General features: G+C 45.3%; 1 protein-coding gene across 1 annotated transcript; it reads right to left on the bottom strand.

The window, feature by feature from the left end:
- Window positions 1–728: 728 nt before the first annotated feature.
- CD40 (CD40 molecule) lies at window positions 729–14,686 on the bottom strand. The gene is made up of 9 exons (XM_031954590.1): window positions 14,157–14,686; window positions 8,362–8,440; window positions 7,905–8,030; window positions 7,618–7,764; window positions 6,229–6,322; window positions 3,176–3,240; window positions 2,652–2,738; window positions 2,498–2,526; window positions 729–1,687 (listed from the first exon to the last, which is right to left on the bottom strand). Exons 1-9 carry the CDS (start codon window positions 14,196–14,198, stop codon window positions 1,556–1,558), a joined length of 801 nt encoding a protein of 266 aa, XP_031810450.1. The 5' UTR covers window positions 14,199–14,686; the 3' UTR covers window positions 729–1,555.
- Between the last annotated feature and the right edge of the window lie 961 nt (window positions 14,687–15,647).

Genomic DNA, 15,647 nt, shown 5'->3' with positions numbered 1-15,647 from the left:
ATCAACTTCTTCATTTTACAGAGAAGGAAACTGAGGCCCAAGGCCCAAGGTCAGACTGATAGTAAGAAAGTTGAATTTGAACTTATATAATCTGATTCGGATAGAGATGAGCTCAAATGAACACAAATGATAGGCTACTTGAGATCAAAGAGGAATTAAATTATTGAATGGCAAGAGATGTACATATTTCCTATGTAGTCAAATAAGATTTAGAGTCAGAAGTCCTTGTCTTAAATATTGGTTCTGTCACCGATCCCTTTGTAACCTTAAGCAAGTCATTCTTCTCTGGGACAGTTTCCTCCACTGCTCAAAGAAGCGGAGCTAGGAGGTCTGCAAGGGCCCCGCCGGGTCTGAAGCTAAAATGCTAAGGAACATGGGGAGAATGAAAGGAGGCCATGGGAAGCACAATTGACATGGATGTGACCTCAGTGCCACCTTCTGGCTGCTGTTTGCTTTACAGCCACTGCCTCCAGGATATAGTCCAAGGCCCAGAGGCAGGGAAGAGACTTCTGGGGGGAGTCAGTGGCCCTCGTTTTACATCAAGGTCTTCACCAAGAGAAGGAGGAGCCCCGCTGTGAGCCGGCTCATCACCCCTCCCCACCCAGTGCCCACTGCACACCCCTCCCCTTTCACTTTCCTTCTCCAAACACAGCCTGTAATTTCAAATCTGTAAAAACATACCTTGAGCTACCTCCTTTATATATAAACCAAAAATTTCCAATTAGTAGACCAAGACTTCTGATTGGAGCCCAAAGTTTTATTTGATTGACCTCCAAAGCACTTACAGATGCCAACACTAATACCAATCCAGGCAACATGTACATACCCCAGCCTCAATCCCACCTTTTGGTGATCATGAATAACACGTAAGAGAGACAGCCTGGCTCTGGCCTGCCTATCACCTCTATGCCGTTCTTGCATCTGTACCCCAGCCAGGATGGGTCCTGGCAGTCTTCCCAGTGCTCTCCTCTGCTCCCTTCCCTCGCCTCTGGTTCCATCTTCACCTCCGTGAGCTCGCAGGAAGCCAATAGGATATTATGTCCCGATGTTCTCCATGAAGGTGGGGAGCAGGGGATACACAGCCAGCAGTGTCAGCCCCAGGCGCTCACACTGTGACGAAGGAGGGGAGGGAAGGTGGGAAGACCTGGGGCCTTGAGGTAGATGCTTCCCCTGCTCTACGTGGAAGGGGTCAGAAGGACCAGTTTTAGGAATAAGAGTGCTTTGTGGGCAATGTGTACTCATATGTCAGGAATTCCCTCTTGTGGCTTCTGGTGAGGGGTGGAGGTACTCTGACAATGGAAATTCCTTTTCTAATAACCCGACCATTTTTTCTGTTCTTCTCTGCGAAGGGCCAAGAGGGGAAGTCTGGGGCCTGGAAATGTCAAAGTCATTCCTGAGGGAGAAAACTCTCAGGACCCTCTGCAACAGGCGCTTCTAGGGTCGGCCAGGAAGCAGGCGGTCCCCCACTCCTTCCTGACCCCTCCCTCCGCCTCAGAACCAGCGGCTGCTGGTGACGCTGCTCGCAGCTTCTGGAGACGCCCCAGGCCCTCGGCCCTCACTGCCCCTCTTGCTCTGAAATGCGGCTCTCCTTGCCGTCCTCCTGCGTGACCGGCTGGCCCCGAAGTAAGGTCTCCTGCACAGGGAGGGGCTCCTCTTCCATCTCTATGGGCTCCATTTTCTGGAGAACCTGTTCAGGACAGAGTCATGTTGAGGGCAGCAGCCTTTGCAGGCAGAGTGCTCCCTCCGGTAAGGCGCAGCAAGGGGAGCTGTGAGGGCCGAGCCTTCCGAGGGAGGAAGGCGGAGAGGGGGGGACGGGCGTCCTCCCCTCTGGCTGTCCCCGGTCTGCTGTGGCAGCTGAAGCCTAGGCTCCTTTCCACGGGCACCTCCTGCCCCCTGCTGGCCACACCATGAAGCACGACAGCCTTTAACCCTCAGAGGAGGGGGATGGAGTCCTGGGTCAGTGCTTCGGGGGAGGGAGAGAGAAGGGAGGCCCCAGAGGGGACGTGGCCGAGTCACACAAGCGGGACCAGCAGAGCCGGGGCGGTGGCCGAGGTCTCTGCCTCCCGCTGCAGCCCCGGCCTCGGGCCTCTCTCCTCTCCTCCTCTCCCAGCTTCTGCCCTCGCTACCCCCCTAAGGCCTGGGAGAAAGCCACGGGCACCTGCTACCCCCACACCCGGCTGTGTGGGGAGCTCCGATGCGAGGCCCCGGAGGAAGACAAAGCTCAGGGTCACGGAGGAGGAAGGGCGGCCTCTCGGGTCACAGGGGGGCCCGGCTCCCCACTCCGTGGGGGCCGCTAACAGCCAGGGTCTGAGGCACAAGGACAAACAGCCTGGCCTCCATGGGTGGCCCCTGTCCAAGTCATGACTGGCCATGACGCCCGAGGGACGCCAGCTCTTGCTGCCCAAAGGAGGATGCCAGTGACTCACTGTCTCTTCTTCCAGGCTGCTGAACTCCGTCTAGATCTCAGGAAATAATATTAGTGCAGGAAATGACCTACCTTGTTCTTGGGCGCCTTGAAACACAGACCTGAATGGAAAATGGGGAGGAGAGAAGGATTAAGGTCAAGAAAAGGAGACTGAGCTCTGCAACTTTCCTGTCCTTCCCCTCTCCCCGGGAGAACTTCCCATCCCTCAGTCCAATCCCGGACTCACCTCTCCAGTGCAGCAAGCCCATGATAATGAAGAAAAGTCCTAGGACAATGGGGATCAGCACCAAGAGACCCACTCGAGATTTGTCACCTGGGGAAAACTGGGCTTTAGCAAAACTCCACCAAGTAGCTCCCATCCTCCTGGAAGCTTTGGTTCCTCCCTTCTGCCCTCCACAGTCCACTGCCCTCTCCCTCCCTGCCCCCTACTCAGAATCTTCTCTTTCAGAAAAAGTGCTAGAGCATCCAATCTGGGAAGACACTTAGAGAGCCTTTCATCCAGCTCCTCCTATTGCTGATGAAGAATCCATGATGGAGAGAGGTACAATGACTTTTCACAGTCCCACAGCCACAAATTGGCAGAGTACCTGCCAGTTAGGAGTAGCAGCAGTCTGTGACTTTTAAGTCAGATGTTCTTTCCACCATCTCCATCTTTCTGCTCTTTGCTGATGTATAACGTCAATATCTGTCTCGTCCCTTTCACTACGCCCCCATCCAACTAGTCTTCTGCCATTGCCCATCCATACTTACCTTGGCAGAGCACATCCGTTTTATCCGTCCCCTCCTGAATTTTCGACAATCCTGTGTCTTTGCAGCTGGGTAGACACACACACACACACACACACACACACACACACACACACACACAGAGAGATTAAGTTTTTCTAGCTCATAGAACTTCAAGGCCAGAATTGGGGGACTCATATCAATCAAGAAAACCTTGCCCCTCTAAGCAAGGGACTATGGGAGATGGAAAAAAGACAAGCTATAGTCCCTGTGCTCAAAGAGATTAAAACGAAGTAGAAAAAAGTAATCTTAATCAATGCATGATTCAATTCATAAACAATGATAATGCTACTTTTAAAGGTTGCTCAGCATTTCCCTCACAACAACCCTGTGAGGTAAGTGATACTGAAATTAGTGTCCCCATTTTGCAGGTGAGGAAGCAGAGTCACAGAGACTTTAAGTGACTTGCCCAGAGAGCAGGTAAGTGTGAGAGACAGAATTCATACACAAATTCCAGGTCTCTTGGCTGACTCCCAAGTTGAGTTCCTCCCACTATACTCAATATAATGCATGATCTAAGTGCTAATGTATGGACCACGAGCACCAGAAAGGAGAGAGGAAAAAGAAGGATATAATCAGGGAAGACTTCAGGAGGAAGGTGAGATCTGGCCTTCATCTGAAAGGATCGACAAAATGTGGTTAGGTTTAGGGGGAAAAGTATGTTCTGGGCCAGGATATTACATTATTTCATAGAATCGTACATTAAGAACCAGAAAGGATCTCAGAAGACATCTAGTCCAAACACCTTGTTCTACAAATAAAGGAACAGACCCAGAGAAGAAGTGAATAGCATAAATAGGACTTTTATCCTCCCTTTCAAATTGAGTGCTCCTCTCACTGCACCATAAACAATATTAATAAAAGCTGGCTCATGTCCACAGGACAATGCTGCAGCAGGCTTCAAGCAACTGTGTGGAGAAAAGACAGGAAAGAACGCCAGACTGGCATTGATATTTGTGATATTTTGACTCTCCTTTCATCCTCTGTGAAATGGGTAGAATCATATTTGCACACCATGTCTCCCAGATTTTGTGGAAGGAAAAATAAATTGCAGATCTTGCAGGAATGATAAAAATGTGAGCTAATGTCAGGAGACATTAGTTCAGGAGAGTTATGAGAAATAAAGTATTGGGCAGTATTATTTTAAAGGGCCACACAGAACAATGCAGACTTGATTCATTATACAACAAGGAGCCCCTGGCAGTGTTTGATTAGTTTCATGATAAAAATGAGTGTTTTTCGAAGATGAATCTGGGGCTTGTCCAGAACAGATGGGAAGAACTGAAGGCAGGAATACCAGTCAGGAAACTGCTCTGGTAGTCCATCTGTTGTTTGTCCTTCATTCTGAAGAGGATCATGATGTCAGAGAGGTGATGCTGTGACATACAAGTGAGCTGGCTTTCAGTGAGAGAGGGCTGTGCAAGGCTACCAGCCTCACTGTCTCCTCAAAGTCATCTGGGCCAGATATGGATCAGGATGACTGGAGATGGCCCTGGAGGCACCTTGGCCTTTTTAAGCTAAGGTCTTTATAGGTCTTAGTTGACTGAGGTATCACCTATTCAGTGATTCAGGTTACCCTGATGAGAACCTGATCATGAGAGGGAAGAGGAAGAGAGAAACATCTACAGGGAATAACCAGAAGCTTTGAGATTGACTGAGCTTGGGGGATGGAGGCGAAGGAGGAATAGGACAGAGAACTCTGATGCTGTAGAGCAAGTACTGCATTTAGTACATTTGAGTGAAGACCTGAGTTTGAATCCCAACTTTTCCACCACATGTGTAGCATATGGTGAGTTGTGTGGCCTCCTCAGAACTCAAACTTCTGCATCCATGAAATGAAAGAGTCGGATAAAACGGGACGGGCTCCGCGATTCTCCCCCAGGAAAGGTCATAGATAATCATAGAGTATGAAAGAGAGAACTGAGACCCAGTCAGGTTAAAGCAGGGTCCCCGACTCCAAAACCAGGGTTCTTTCCACTTAATGATTCTGCTCTGAGTGAGATGTTGGGAGGGAAGACAGTTGGACTGGACCAACAACTCCAGAAGACTTTGTAGGACTGGGGCCTGCTGCTGTTTTCTGGACCATCATTTCTTAGTCAGGGCACTAGAATATACAGGTGTGTCATGAAGATGTGCTGGGTATATCCTGAATGTCTGAGTTCCTCTCAAAATGAAAGGTAAGCAATAGGGTAATCATTGTGGGGAGAAGAGGGAAGGAAAGGAAAGGAGGAAAGAAAAGAAAGAAGAAAGAAGGGAGGAGGAGAGAGGGAGGAAAAGAAGGAAGAAAAGCAAGGAAGCAAAGGAGAAAAAGAGAAGGGAAGGAAAAGAAAGGAATGAAGGAAAGGAAGGATAGAAGAAAGAAGAAAAGGAGGAAAAAAGAAGGAAGAAAGTATGTAAAAAGGCAGAGTAGGAAGTTAGTATGAAAAAAAAGCAATATGGTATAACTGGACTTTGAGTAAAAAGACATGGGTCTGAGTCCCAACTCCAATGCTTACTAGATTGACCTTGAGCAATTAAGTCATTTAATTTCAGCATCCCCATCTATCATTCTCAGATAGATACTAACTGCAAGACACTGGGTAAGTCACTTAAGTTTTCCCTGCCTCTATTTTCCCATTTGTAAAAATAGAGATAATAATAACACCTTCATGATTATTGTGAGGATCAGATGAAAGAATATGTAAAATGTTTAGTAAACCTTAAAGTGCCACAGAAATTAGCTGTTATTCTTCATATTACCGTTACTATTATCCTTGTACTGCCTGCTTCACAAGGGAAAGTTCTTTATAAACCTTGAAAAATGAAGATGACCTGTTATTCTTTTTTTTCTAGTTCAATGCAAAGAACATGCCTGCACTAGTAGAAGGCTGGGAAGGACGGAAGAGCAAGTTTTTCACACATAGTAATGTGTCTTTTCATTTCTCAAGGATGCGTAGGAATATGGCCTAGGAAGCACAGCCCCAAGTGAACAAATACTCATGGGCCCAGGAAACCGGAGAGTCAGGAATCCCTAGTACCTGGTCCAGGGAAGGCATTTTTCGAAAGCAGAGGATACGTTGGAGAAAAAGCCTTCCTTGCAAGGTTCACAGATGGTGTCAGTGGAATTTGTGCCTGGGAGAAGAGAAAAGAGCAGACTGGCTGTCATAGACAACACTAACTTGGTTATATGAACACTTATTAAGTGTCTTCTATGTAGCAGGCACTGTACTAAGCATTAACCCTCAAAGGGCTTATAATCTAATAGAGATAAAACATAAAAAGGAAGCCGAAACATGGAGGAGAGAGCAGTTCTATACTGAGAACAGGTATAGTGTTCCTGGAGTCAAACTAAGTCTGAGTCCTTTATATAAGAAGGCCTTGGGAAGAGTTCATTTCTCTGCCCTTTTGCCCTTCAGAGGAGAAAGGCCCCTGAGACTGCCATCTTCAGGTAGGTCTGAAAGGTAATTAATTCATGCTCCCAGGGGCTATGGAAGCAATGGCAATCCAGGAGAAAAGGTCAGGAATAAAAATGACACCAGCTGATCTGCCCCTGTTCTCCAGCGGCATCCTGTAGCTTCTTAAACTTCTTAAACTGTGGGTCTCAACTCCATATAGGATTATGTAACTGAATATGAAGGTGGCAAAAAATTTGATAACAGTAAAAGGTATCAAATATTCTGCCAAGATCCAATTTTTTATGTAAAAATAAACAAGCATATCCATCTCATTAGCATGTAAATTTGCTTCATCTTTAATAAATGGTAAAATTATATATATCAAAGAATTATTTTAAAATAAAATATTATTTACTATAAATAAATAAAATTTATTGTAAATGTATTATAAATATATTATTTATTTATTCTAAAAATAAAAAATGATTTATCATCAATAAATGTTTAAGTTGTATAACTTATATACACAGGTTTGTGTAAAAATTTCTCTGCCAAAAAAGGGTTGAATGTGAAAAAAGTTTAAGAAACCCTGGTGTAAGAGAACCTCTAATCCCTCCTTCCTCCCACTTTCCCTTCTGGAGCTGGAGGGACTGGAACCTCTGCCAAGGTAGACAATGGAAGACATCTAGTCCCTGCTGAAAGGTGCCAATTTAAGGCCTGAGCCTTCCCTTCCCTGGTCCAATTCCTTTGCCTTCTTTGGAGATGGTGAGTGGGACTTGCCCAGCTAATGCAGATAGCAGAAATGAAGAATAACTTCTCTCCTCAGTTTTGGCTCTGTTCTCCCTCACTCCCTCCCATGCCTCTTAGACTAGAATCTTAAATATAAAAGAGGCCTTGGAACACAGACTGTCAGCTCTGGAAGAGACATTAGAACACAGAGGGCAGAACTGGAAGGGTTTAGAAACTACCTGGTCTGGACCCCCTTACTTCATGAAGGGGAAAACCGAGGCACTTCCTGTGCAGGCTACTCACCAGCATGTTTGACACCAAAGCCGGGCTGGCAGAGGCTGTGGCTGCTGCAGCTCTCACACTCCGGGCTGGTGCAGTGAAAACCATCTATACAAACACAGGCCGTGTCCTTTTCCAAGGAGCCCTCGTTTTGAATCTTGAGGTGCAAATCTGAGCAGAGAGGTCAGGGGGAAGGGTTGGACTTCCCGGCCCCACCTTCCCTGCTCCCAGCACAGGTAGAGCAGGGCCAGGCCCTCCCCTTTCCCTTCTCCCTAGCATCCCCACCAGCACCGGCCTTTCCGCAAACCTACTGGGATCACAGTACTTGTGCTGGTGGCAGTATTTATCGTGGTTCCAGGAAGACTGGAACTCTCCCTCCTGGCAAGGCTCGCACTGGGTTTCGCTGCCCTCGCTGCAGTCAGTAACCAGCTTTGTTCCTGGAAGATGCCAAGAGAAGAGAGGGCTCTAGCTGGGTCGGAACCTTGGGGTTTCTGCAGCACGCTAAGCTTGACGAAGCACTTTTCTCACAAGGAGCCAACTAGTGCAGGCCCTCAATGAGTCCCAAGCATTAGGCGCCTACTATGAGCCAAGCATGGCGCCAAACAATACCTCTTTGTGGATGAGGAATGGGGAGGGGTACAGGGGGGTGGGAGGCGGTTGTGGTCAGTACATGTTACTACACGCGCATACGTGTGCCCAAAGTCACATGGCTAGTAGGTTTCAGAGCCAGGATTCTCTGAATTCTAACCGGGGCAGCTTTTCACATACCTGGAGAGCACTTCTCACAGCAGAGCCCATTCACTAAATACTGGTTTTTCTCACAAGAAATAGCTGGTTTCATATGGACCTGAAGAAAAAAAAAGAAATCACAAGATTCCCAAATTTATCTCTTAAGAGATCAGCTGCCAGCCTCCAGTTTAAGTGAATAACAATTATCTCTGTCCTGGAGAGTTTAGATCAGAGGTGTCAGAAACACTGAGAGCCACCACAACCAGATTAAAATGCAATTGGGAAATATGTAACAAAATAAATTAAAAATACAGTAAAACAGATAATGTTACTGGGTGGTTTTCTAAATCAATAAATACCTGTGATGATCTTTATGTATTATTTATTGATCTTCACACCACTAGAACCATTCAAGAGACTTAAATGAGTCTAAACCATGAAGTTAAACATGAGAGTTACTCTCCTGATTCAGCCTCTGATGCATCCTGGCAAAGTGACCCTGGCCTAATCTCTAAACCCCAGAGTGGCGCAGTAGAAAGAGAGGAGTATTGCTGACAAAGTTAAATTTTCAGTGTAATCACTGATATATCCAAAATCAGTAAATTCTACAATTTGAGACTTGACCGATCGTTTTAATGTTTGTCTAGGCTTAACAAAATGACTCAGATGAAACTAAAAAGTACATCCTGGGTTTTTTGGAAAGCTGGTTGTTAAATATTTACAAGCATATACCCTAGAGTTTTGTTTTTTGAAGTTGTGTAAGCCAATGAAATCACTGATCCTGGCCTCAAAACACACACACACACACACACACACACACACACACACACACACACACTGAACCATATTGCAGCTTCAACCAACTATAATCGTAAGAGTTCAAGGACCTAGGTTCACATTCTGATTGGTCTATCCATGTGACCATACAAAGCCACTTAATATTTCTGGGCCTCAGTATTTTCATCTGCAAAGTGGGAGAGATTGGATTAGTTAATCTCTTAATCATCTAAGACATTTTGATCTCTTAATCCTAAATTGTATTGTCCTAAAAATGCCAAATGAATTGATCTAAATTGGAACTGACAACTAGAGTGGAAAAGCTGTGGGTATGGAGTTTGGGGACTTGAGATCCTGGCCCAGCTTTGCCACTTATTCAAAGTCTTGCTTGCCTATAGCTAAACCCAATTCTCCTGATTGCTGGTCTAGTAGCCTTTCTTTCCCCTGCACCACATGGAATGGTTTCCAGCATCTACTTAGATACTTCCAAGGACAGAAAAATCACAACTTTATGAGGCAATCTGTTCCTACTCTACCCCTACACTATATTGCCTCCCAAATGACCTTTCTCTTCTCTCCATTTATTATTTTCTTTAAGACATATCTTCCACATAAACTGTCATCCATTTTCATTAAATATGATTTTCCCCTATTGTCTCTCCATTTCTGTCTCTGTCTCTGTGTGTCTGTCCCTGTCTTTGTCTCTGTGCCTCTGACAGTGTCCCTGTCTCTGTTTCTCTGCTCTGTCTCTTTGTCTCTGTGTCTCTTATTCTGTCTCTGTGTGTCTGTCCCTGTCTTTGTCTCTGTGCCTCTGACAGTGTCCCTGTCTCTGTTTCTCTGTCTCTGTCTCTTTGTCTCTGATTCTGTCTCTGTGTGTCTGTCCCTGTCTTTGTCTTTGTGCCTCTGACAGTGTCCGTCTTTGTCTCTCTCTGTCTCGTTGTCTCTGTGTCTCTTATTCTGTCTCTGTGTGTCTGTCTGTCCCTGTCTTTCTGTCTTTGTCTCTGTGCCTCTGACAGTGTCTCTGTCTCTGTGTCTCTGTCTCTGTATCTCTTATTCTGTCTCTGTGTATCTCTGGATCTCTTATTCTGGGTCTGTCTTTGTGTGTCTCTGTCTCTGCCCCCTCCCCCCGCCATGCTACCACATTCTTTTATAGGATCTAAATAAAATGGGTCGAGTCTGTGGAAGAAGAGCTCTGGCCTTCAGAAAAGCTAGCAAGACAATACATATGTATGTCAATGAATTACATTTTCCAGTTGGTAGCAGAGCCCCCAGTGACTTACACAGAAAACTCGAGAGGCTCGCCTCAGTAACAGCTTACAAAGCAGATGAGTGCACAGCAGATGTTTGTCCCCCTAGCAACGTCAGCCATCTCACAGTGCAGACAGTCCTGAAGGGGGCTGGCTAAGAATGTGGGTGGCTAAGTACAGCCATCAGAGGCTCCCTGAGCTAGAAGGAAGCTCGGAGCTCATCTGGTTTAACTCTTTCACTGCACTCCGCCCTTTATTCTTCAGTCTAGCAGCCAAAGGTAGAGAGCCCCTCGGAAGCATCCCCACAAATACCAATCACTTTCTGCTTAAACACAGCCAGTGACAGGAGGCCATCCATTCCATTGTGGGACAGCTTTTATGCCAGGGAGTTTTTCCTTACATGGAACAAAAATATGATAAGAACAATAATACTAACTAGCATTTATAAAGAGCTTTAAGATTTATTAAACACTTTATAAATATTATCTTATTTTTATCCTCACACCAACCCTGCGAGGCAAATGCTATTATTATCCCCATTTTACAGATGAGAACAGAGTCTCATGCTGTAACCATTGTGCAATCTCTACGATCCTGATAAAATCCATCTTTCATCCAAGACTCTGTCACTAGTTCTTTCACCCTCAAGAGCCAGTTGGCAGCTCAGCAGGCCTGAATCAGGAAAACTTGAGTTCAAATTCAACCTTAGACAGTTACTAGCTTCGTGACCCTGGGTCACATGGCTTCTGTTTCCCTCAATGGTAAAATGGGGGGAATAGCAGGACCTACCCCTGCTGCCTGGCACATATAAATGCCAATTTCCCATTAGCACAGTTTTGAGTCTTTGTGTGTTGGTTGCCTTTCTCTAGACACACTCAAATTTGCCAACATTGCCCCTAAAATATGGCATAAGAGCCTTAGGGGTCAAAATGCAATGTTCCAAATGACGTCTGACCAGGCAAACAAGTGGGATTGATACTGCTTCCCTGTTTCAGAATTATATAATTGACTCATATTGAGCTTTCAGTTAATTAAAACCTGCAGATAACTTTATGAACAAGTGTCTGGCCCCTAAACACAGAAGTTTACATCTACCTCATGAAACTGAAAATAAAAATTAAAATAAATTCAAGATATATTATAATTAATATTATATAAACCTTCCAGCCTAACTAGATCCCCTAAAATACAACAGCCTGTGGATCTTACCATACAATAGTCATTTCAGCTACACACACACACACACACACACACACACACGTACATACACTGTTAAATTCAGTTAGGGGATGATTTAATTCAACTCCCTCATTCACAGAGGAGGAAACTGAGCCAAAATAAAGAAGCTGAGGTCCAAAGAAATTTAGTACACAGAAGCCAGGTACAAGGTCACACAGAAATTAAGTAGCAAAAGCAGAATGGGGACCCCTGTTTTCTAACTCTAAATCAAGTGTTCTTTATATTGTAAGTGAAAAGAATTACTGCTGGAATAATAGATCACAGTTTAGAGTTTTACAAAGCCCTTTAGCACCAGTATTAGCATTCCTATTTTACCGATGAACAAATTGAGGCCTAAAATGGAGACTTGAGGAACTGAAGGTAATATAGCTAACAAATTTTGGATCTGAGCCCAGAATCTGGAGCTTCTAACTCCAAGTCTAGTGCTCTTCAACCCAGCAATCGATATCATTAACTCCATCATAAAACAAATCAATCTATGATGAACTCATGACGAACTATGAGTTCTTAGCTCTGTTTCTCCAGTCACAAAATATTCTCAAAGGGAGTACAAGTAGCTAAAGAAGAATTCCTATTTTGGGGAGCTCAGCCCTTGCCCTATAACTGAACTTAGAATGAGGGGCTAGGGAGCCTGACCCTACAGTTCACCTCTTTTCTATTGGCCTCTTCCTCCCATGTGGTCCCTTCCATAAAAGTTCTTTCCTCCATATCCGGCTCCACCTTCCCTTCTCTCTGTCTCTGTTGGCCCTCTTAAATTTTGTTCTCAATGAAAATGAAAGCAGAGGAGCAGAAGTGGCTTTTTCCCTTCCCCTCCCACCAGAAACCCAATTCTTTCCCAGAAATCCTTTGAGGCTTGTTTATTCCTGTATGCTCACTACTCTAGAATTTTACAATTTCACTGAAATGGGGTGGAGAAAATGGGGGAAGTTAGTAGGGAGTGGACACAGAAAACCAGGTACAAGGGGAAATCCCAACCTCCAAAATGAGGAACTATCCAAAAACTGAAAGGGGTGTGGGTCCTTAATGAATTCCCCAACGAAATGCTTGGGCAATTCTGAGTCCGTGTGATCGATTCAGAGACACCATCATCCCTGGGGAGAACTCTAGCCCCCTCTGAGAGACAAAATGGTGGAGGGGAAAGCCTATGGGTATTTCATCTCACTGAGTCTCAGTTTCTTCTTATGTCAATTGAACCATCTCTATGTTCTCTTCCAACTCTAACATTTCACAACTTTTAGATCCCTTTCCTTTTGTCATGATGTAGTCTAAGAATTAGGAAGTTCTCATATTATAGGTCCTACCAGCTCTGATATTCTAAGTTCTTAAGATCATAGATATTTGACACAGATTTTAGAAATCTTTCTAGTCTAACTCTTTCATTCTTATTGATGAAGAAATTGGGGCTTAGAGAGGTGAAATGCTTTGTTCAAGGTTCCACGGTTTCTAAGTGACAAAGCAGGGAGCTGAATTTGGGTGTCTGATTCAAAATTTATATCCCTTCCACTGATTTTATATTTCCCTCTAAAATCCCATCCAGTTCTGATATTCTCTGATCTACTCTTTCTCCCCAATTTTGGCATTCTATACTGTCCCTGAAATTGTGTCCATTTCTTTGAGGTAGGGAGTCAGGGGGGTATTTCCCTGGGCATTTCCCTTGAGATCAGACCAGTGGTCCTATAAAAATGTGGTGGCCTTGCCTACTATGTCTCCCTCTCCCCCTTCTTTAAAGTGTTTCAACCCTTCACTTATCTTTCCCTCTATCCACAAAAAGGGAACAGAAGGGAAGCACTGATAAGACTCCCCCTGGTTGGCAAAAATCCCATGATCATATAAAGGGGTTGTTACCAGATGCAACAGCATCCTGTAATATAGGAAAAGAACAGGAAACTGGGCTTATCCACCTCTTCCTATTCCATTGCCTATTCTTTCTGGCCTAGAGACCAGCAACCTATCGGTAACCTAACCTCTTCAATTCTTTAGCCAGCCATTCTCAGGGGCTTAAGACTGAACACAGATTCCTGGGGCTTACCTCTTTGCCAAAAGAAGGCAGTCTCACCTCTTTCTTCTTTTGGACGGGAGTGGACATAAAAACGGAAGGAATGTGGGAGGAATTGAATCAGATCTACTAAGACACTTGTTGCCTCAGACCCTTAAAGTTGGCTGCAAGGAGCAGCCCATCAACGAATGACCTGGTCACCTGGCAGTTAGGGAGGTGATCCACAGCTCACTAACTTTAAACTGGCAATAAGTAGAGTTGTCCCCCAGGTTATTTTCCCCGCCCTACTCCATCTCCCTCTACTTTTTGTTCACCTTTTAGCATCTCCCCAACTTCCATTGCCTGGTTTCTTCAAGAAAGTCGGTCAAATGTTGCTGGGAAAGAAGGAAAGTAACTGAAACCTTAAAGAGGCCACCTTTTGGGTTTCCCTAGGAGCCAGACCACAACCAGGTGGGTAAAACCTTTCCAAAAAGCCGGCTTTTCTTTCCATGCCAAGTTTTAGACCCCAAGCTGGCCTCCCCAAGCTGGCCTCCCCGCAAGGAGAGAGAAAATGAAGGGATAGGAAGTCAACTCACAGCAGTGAAAACGCAGGCCCACAGCAGACAGAACGGGATCATGGCTGGTCTGGATGAGGCTCTGAGGGAGGTGAGAATGGCCCAGAGCCGGCGTCTAATAACCCCCTGCACACCGCAGGGAAGCCCCACCCACAACACGGGAGGGACGCGGCGGGCGAATCGCAGCTAACCGAGGCGGGAGACTAGAACAGGAGAGCTCTCAGGTCGCATCTCCGTCAGGCTTTCCACGGAAAGCTTTCCGTAGATATGCCAGTTGGGACAATTTTCCGAGATCCACCCGAGAGAACTCTTTTCCTAGCACTCCAAGCTTCTCTCCTCCTTAATTCCAACCATTGTAGTAGAATGCCAAAGCGCAGGAAAGGCAGGAAAGAGGCATCCACTCTGTCCTCTAGAATTATGGGAGCGGTGAAGTGGGTCGCGCTCCTGGGGCTGGAGACCCGTTATGGGGATAGGGGCGCAACCCTGCTCCACCTCCACCCCATCCACCATCCCGACAGAACCGAAAGTCTGTCCCCCGCCTTCTCTGGGCTCTCTGCCAGCTTGTTATAGGAAGTCCCCTGGGAGAACTGCAGCTGGGAGAGGAGAGCGGGGGTGTTTGCAAGGAAAGGAGTTTCCCAAGCTGCTGCTTTTTCATTCCTAAGGAAATTCCAGATTATGTGAGGGGCCTGGGAGGGGAGAGGCTCTTCTCCGTCTGGGCTCTAAGATCGAAAATGACAGGAAGAATAACCGTAGTTCACACGATTTCTGTAGCGCTTAACCATCCAAGTGTAAAGGACATTGCTTCCGTTTTACAAAGGGAGAAAAAAAAATTGTCACGTCTAAGGTCACAGGAGCAATCCTAAGGCAGAATTTGGATCCCAGATCCCGACAGCCAGTTGGGTCTTCTTGTAAGAATACCGAGTTCCTACACTATTTTGAAACCACAGATTTCGGGCGTCTGGGATTTGTGCAACTCCGTGTATAATTAAAAGATCACTGGATTTAAAATTAAATTTTCTGGCTTTGATTTATTGCCCTTAGGCAAAATCCCTTCCCTTTTGGGCTTCCTTTTTCTCCTTAAAATGAAGGTGGTAAATAAACTTTGCTTGTTCACTGCCATAGAAATATAAACTATGGTTATATTCTTGATTGTTAAAAGAAAGTCTGGAGATGAAACAGGGAAGGGAGTCACTAGATCAAGTCCTTTAAAACACTCATAATCCTAGGAAGAAGGAGTGGTTAAATCTATTCTTCATAGCCTCTGAATCTTTCAGTAAGTGTGTAGTAAGTAGGCATCATGTGGCAGACACAGTGCTAGTAGCTGAGAATACAAGGATAAAAATGAAACTGCCCTGGAGGAGTTTACATTATGGGGGAGACGGAAGTACATGTACACAAGCTTTAAAAAATTTAATTGAATCTATGATGCCATTGGTGTAGAGAGTTATCAATAACTTTATTAATTGGTATCTTTTTTGCTGATCATAGACTTACTTGTCTAGGAGTACAGAG

The sequence above is a fragment of the Sarcophilus harrisii genome, chromosome 2 (genome assembly GCF_902635505.1).
Source record: "Sarcophilus harrisii chromosome 2, mSarHar1.11, whole genome shotgun sequence".
In the NCBI taxonomy this organism is placed as follows: Eukaryota; Metazoa; Chordata; class Mammalia; order Dasyuromorphia; family Dasyuridae; genus Sarcophilus; species Sarcophilus harrisii.
Note: the sequence above shows the minus strand (reverse complement) of the source record. Positions and strands in the feature narration are given on the sequence as shown.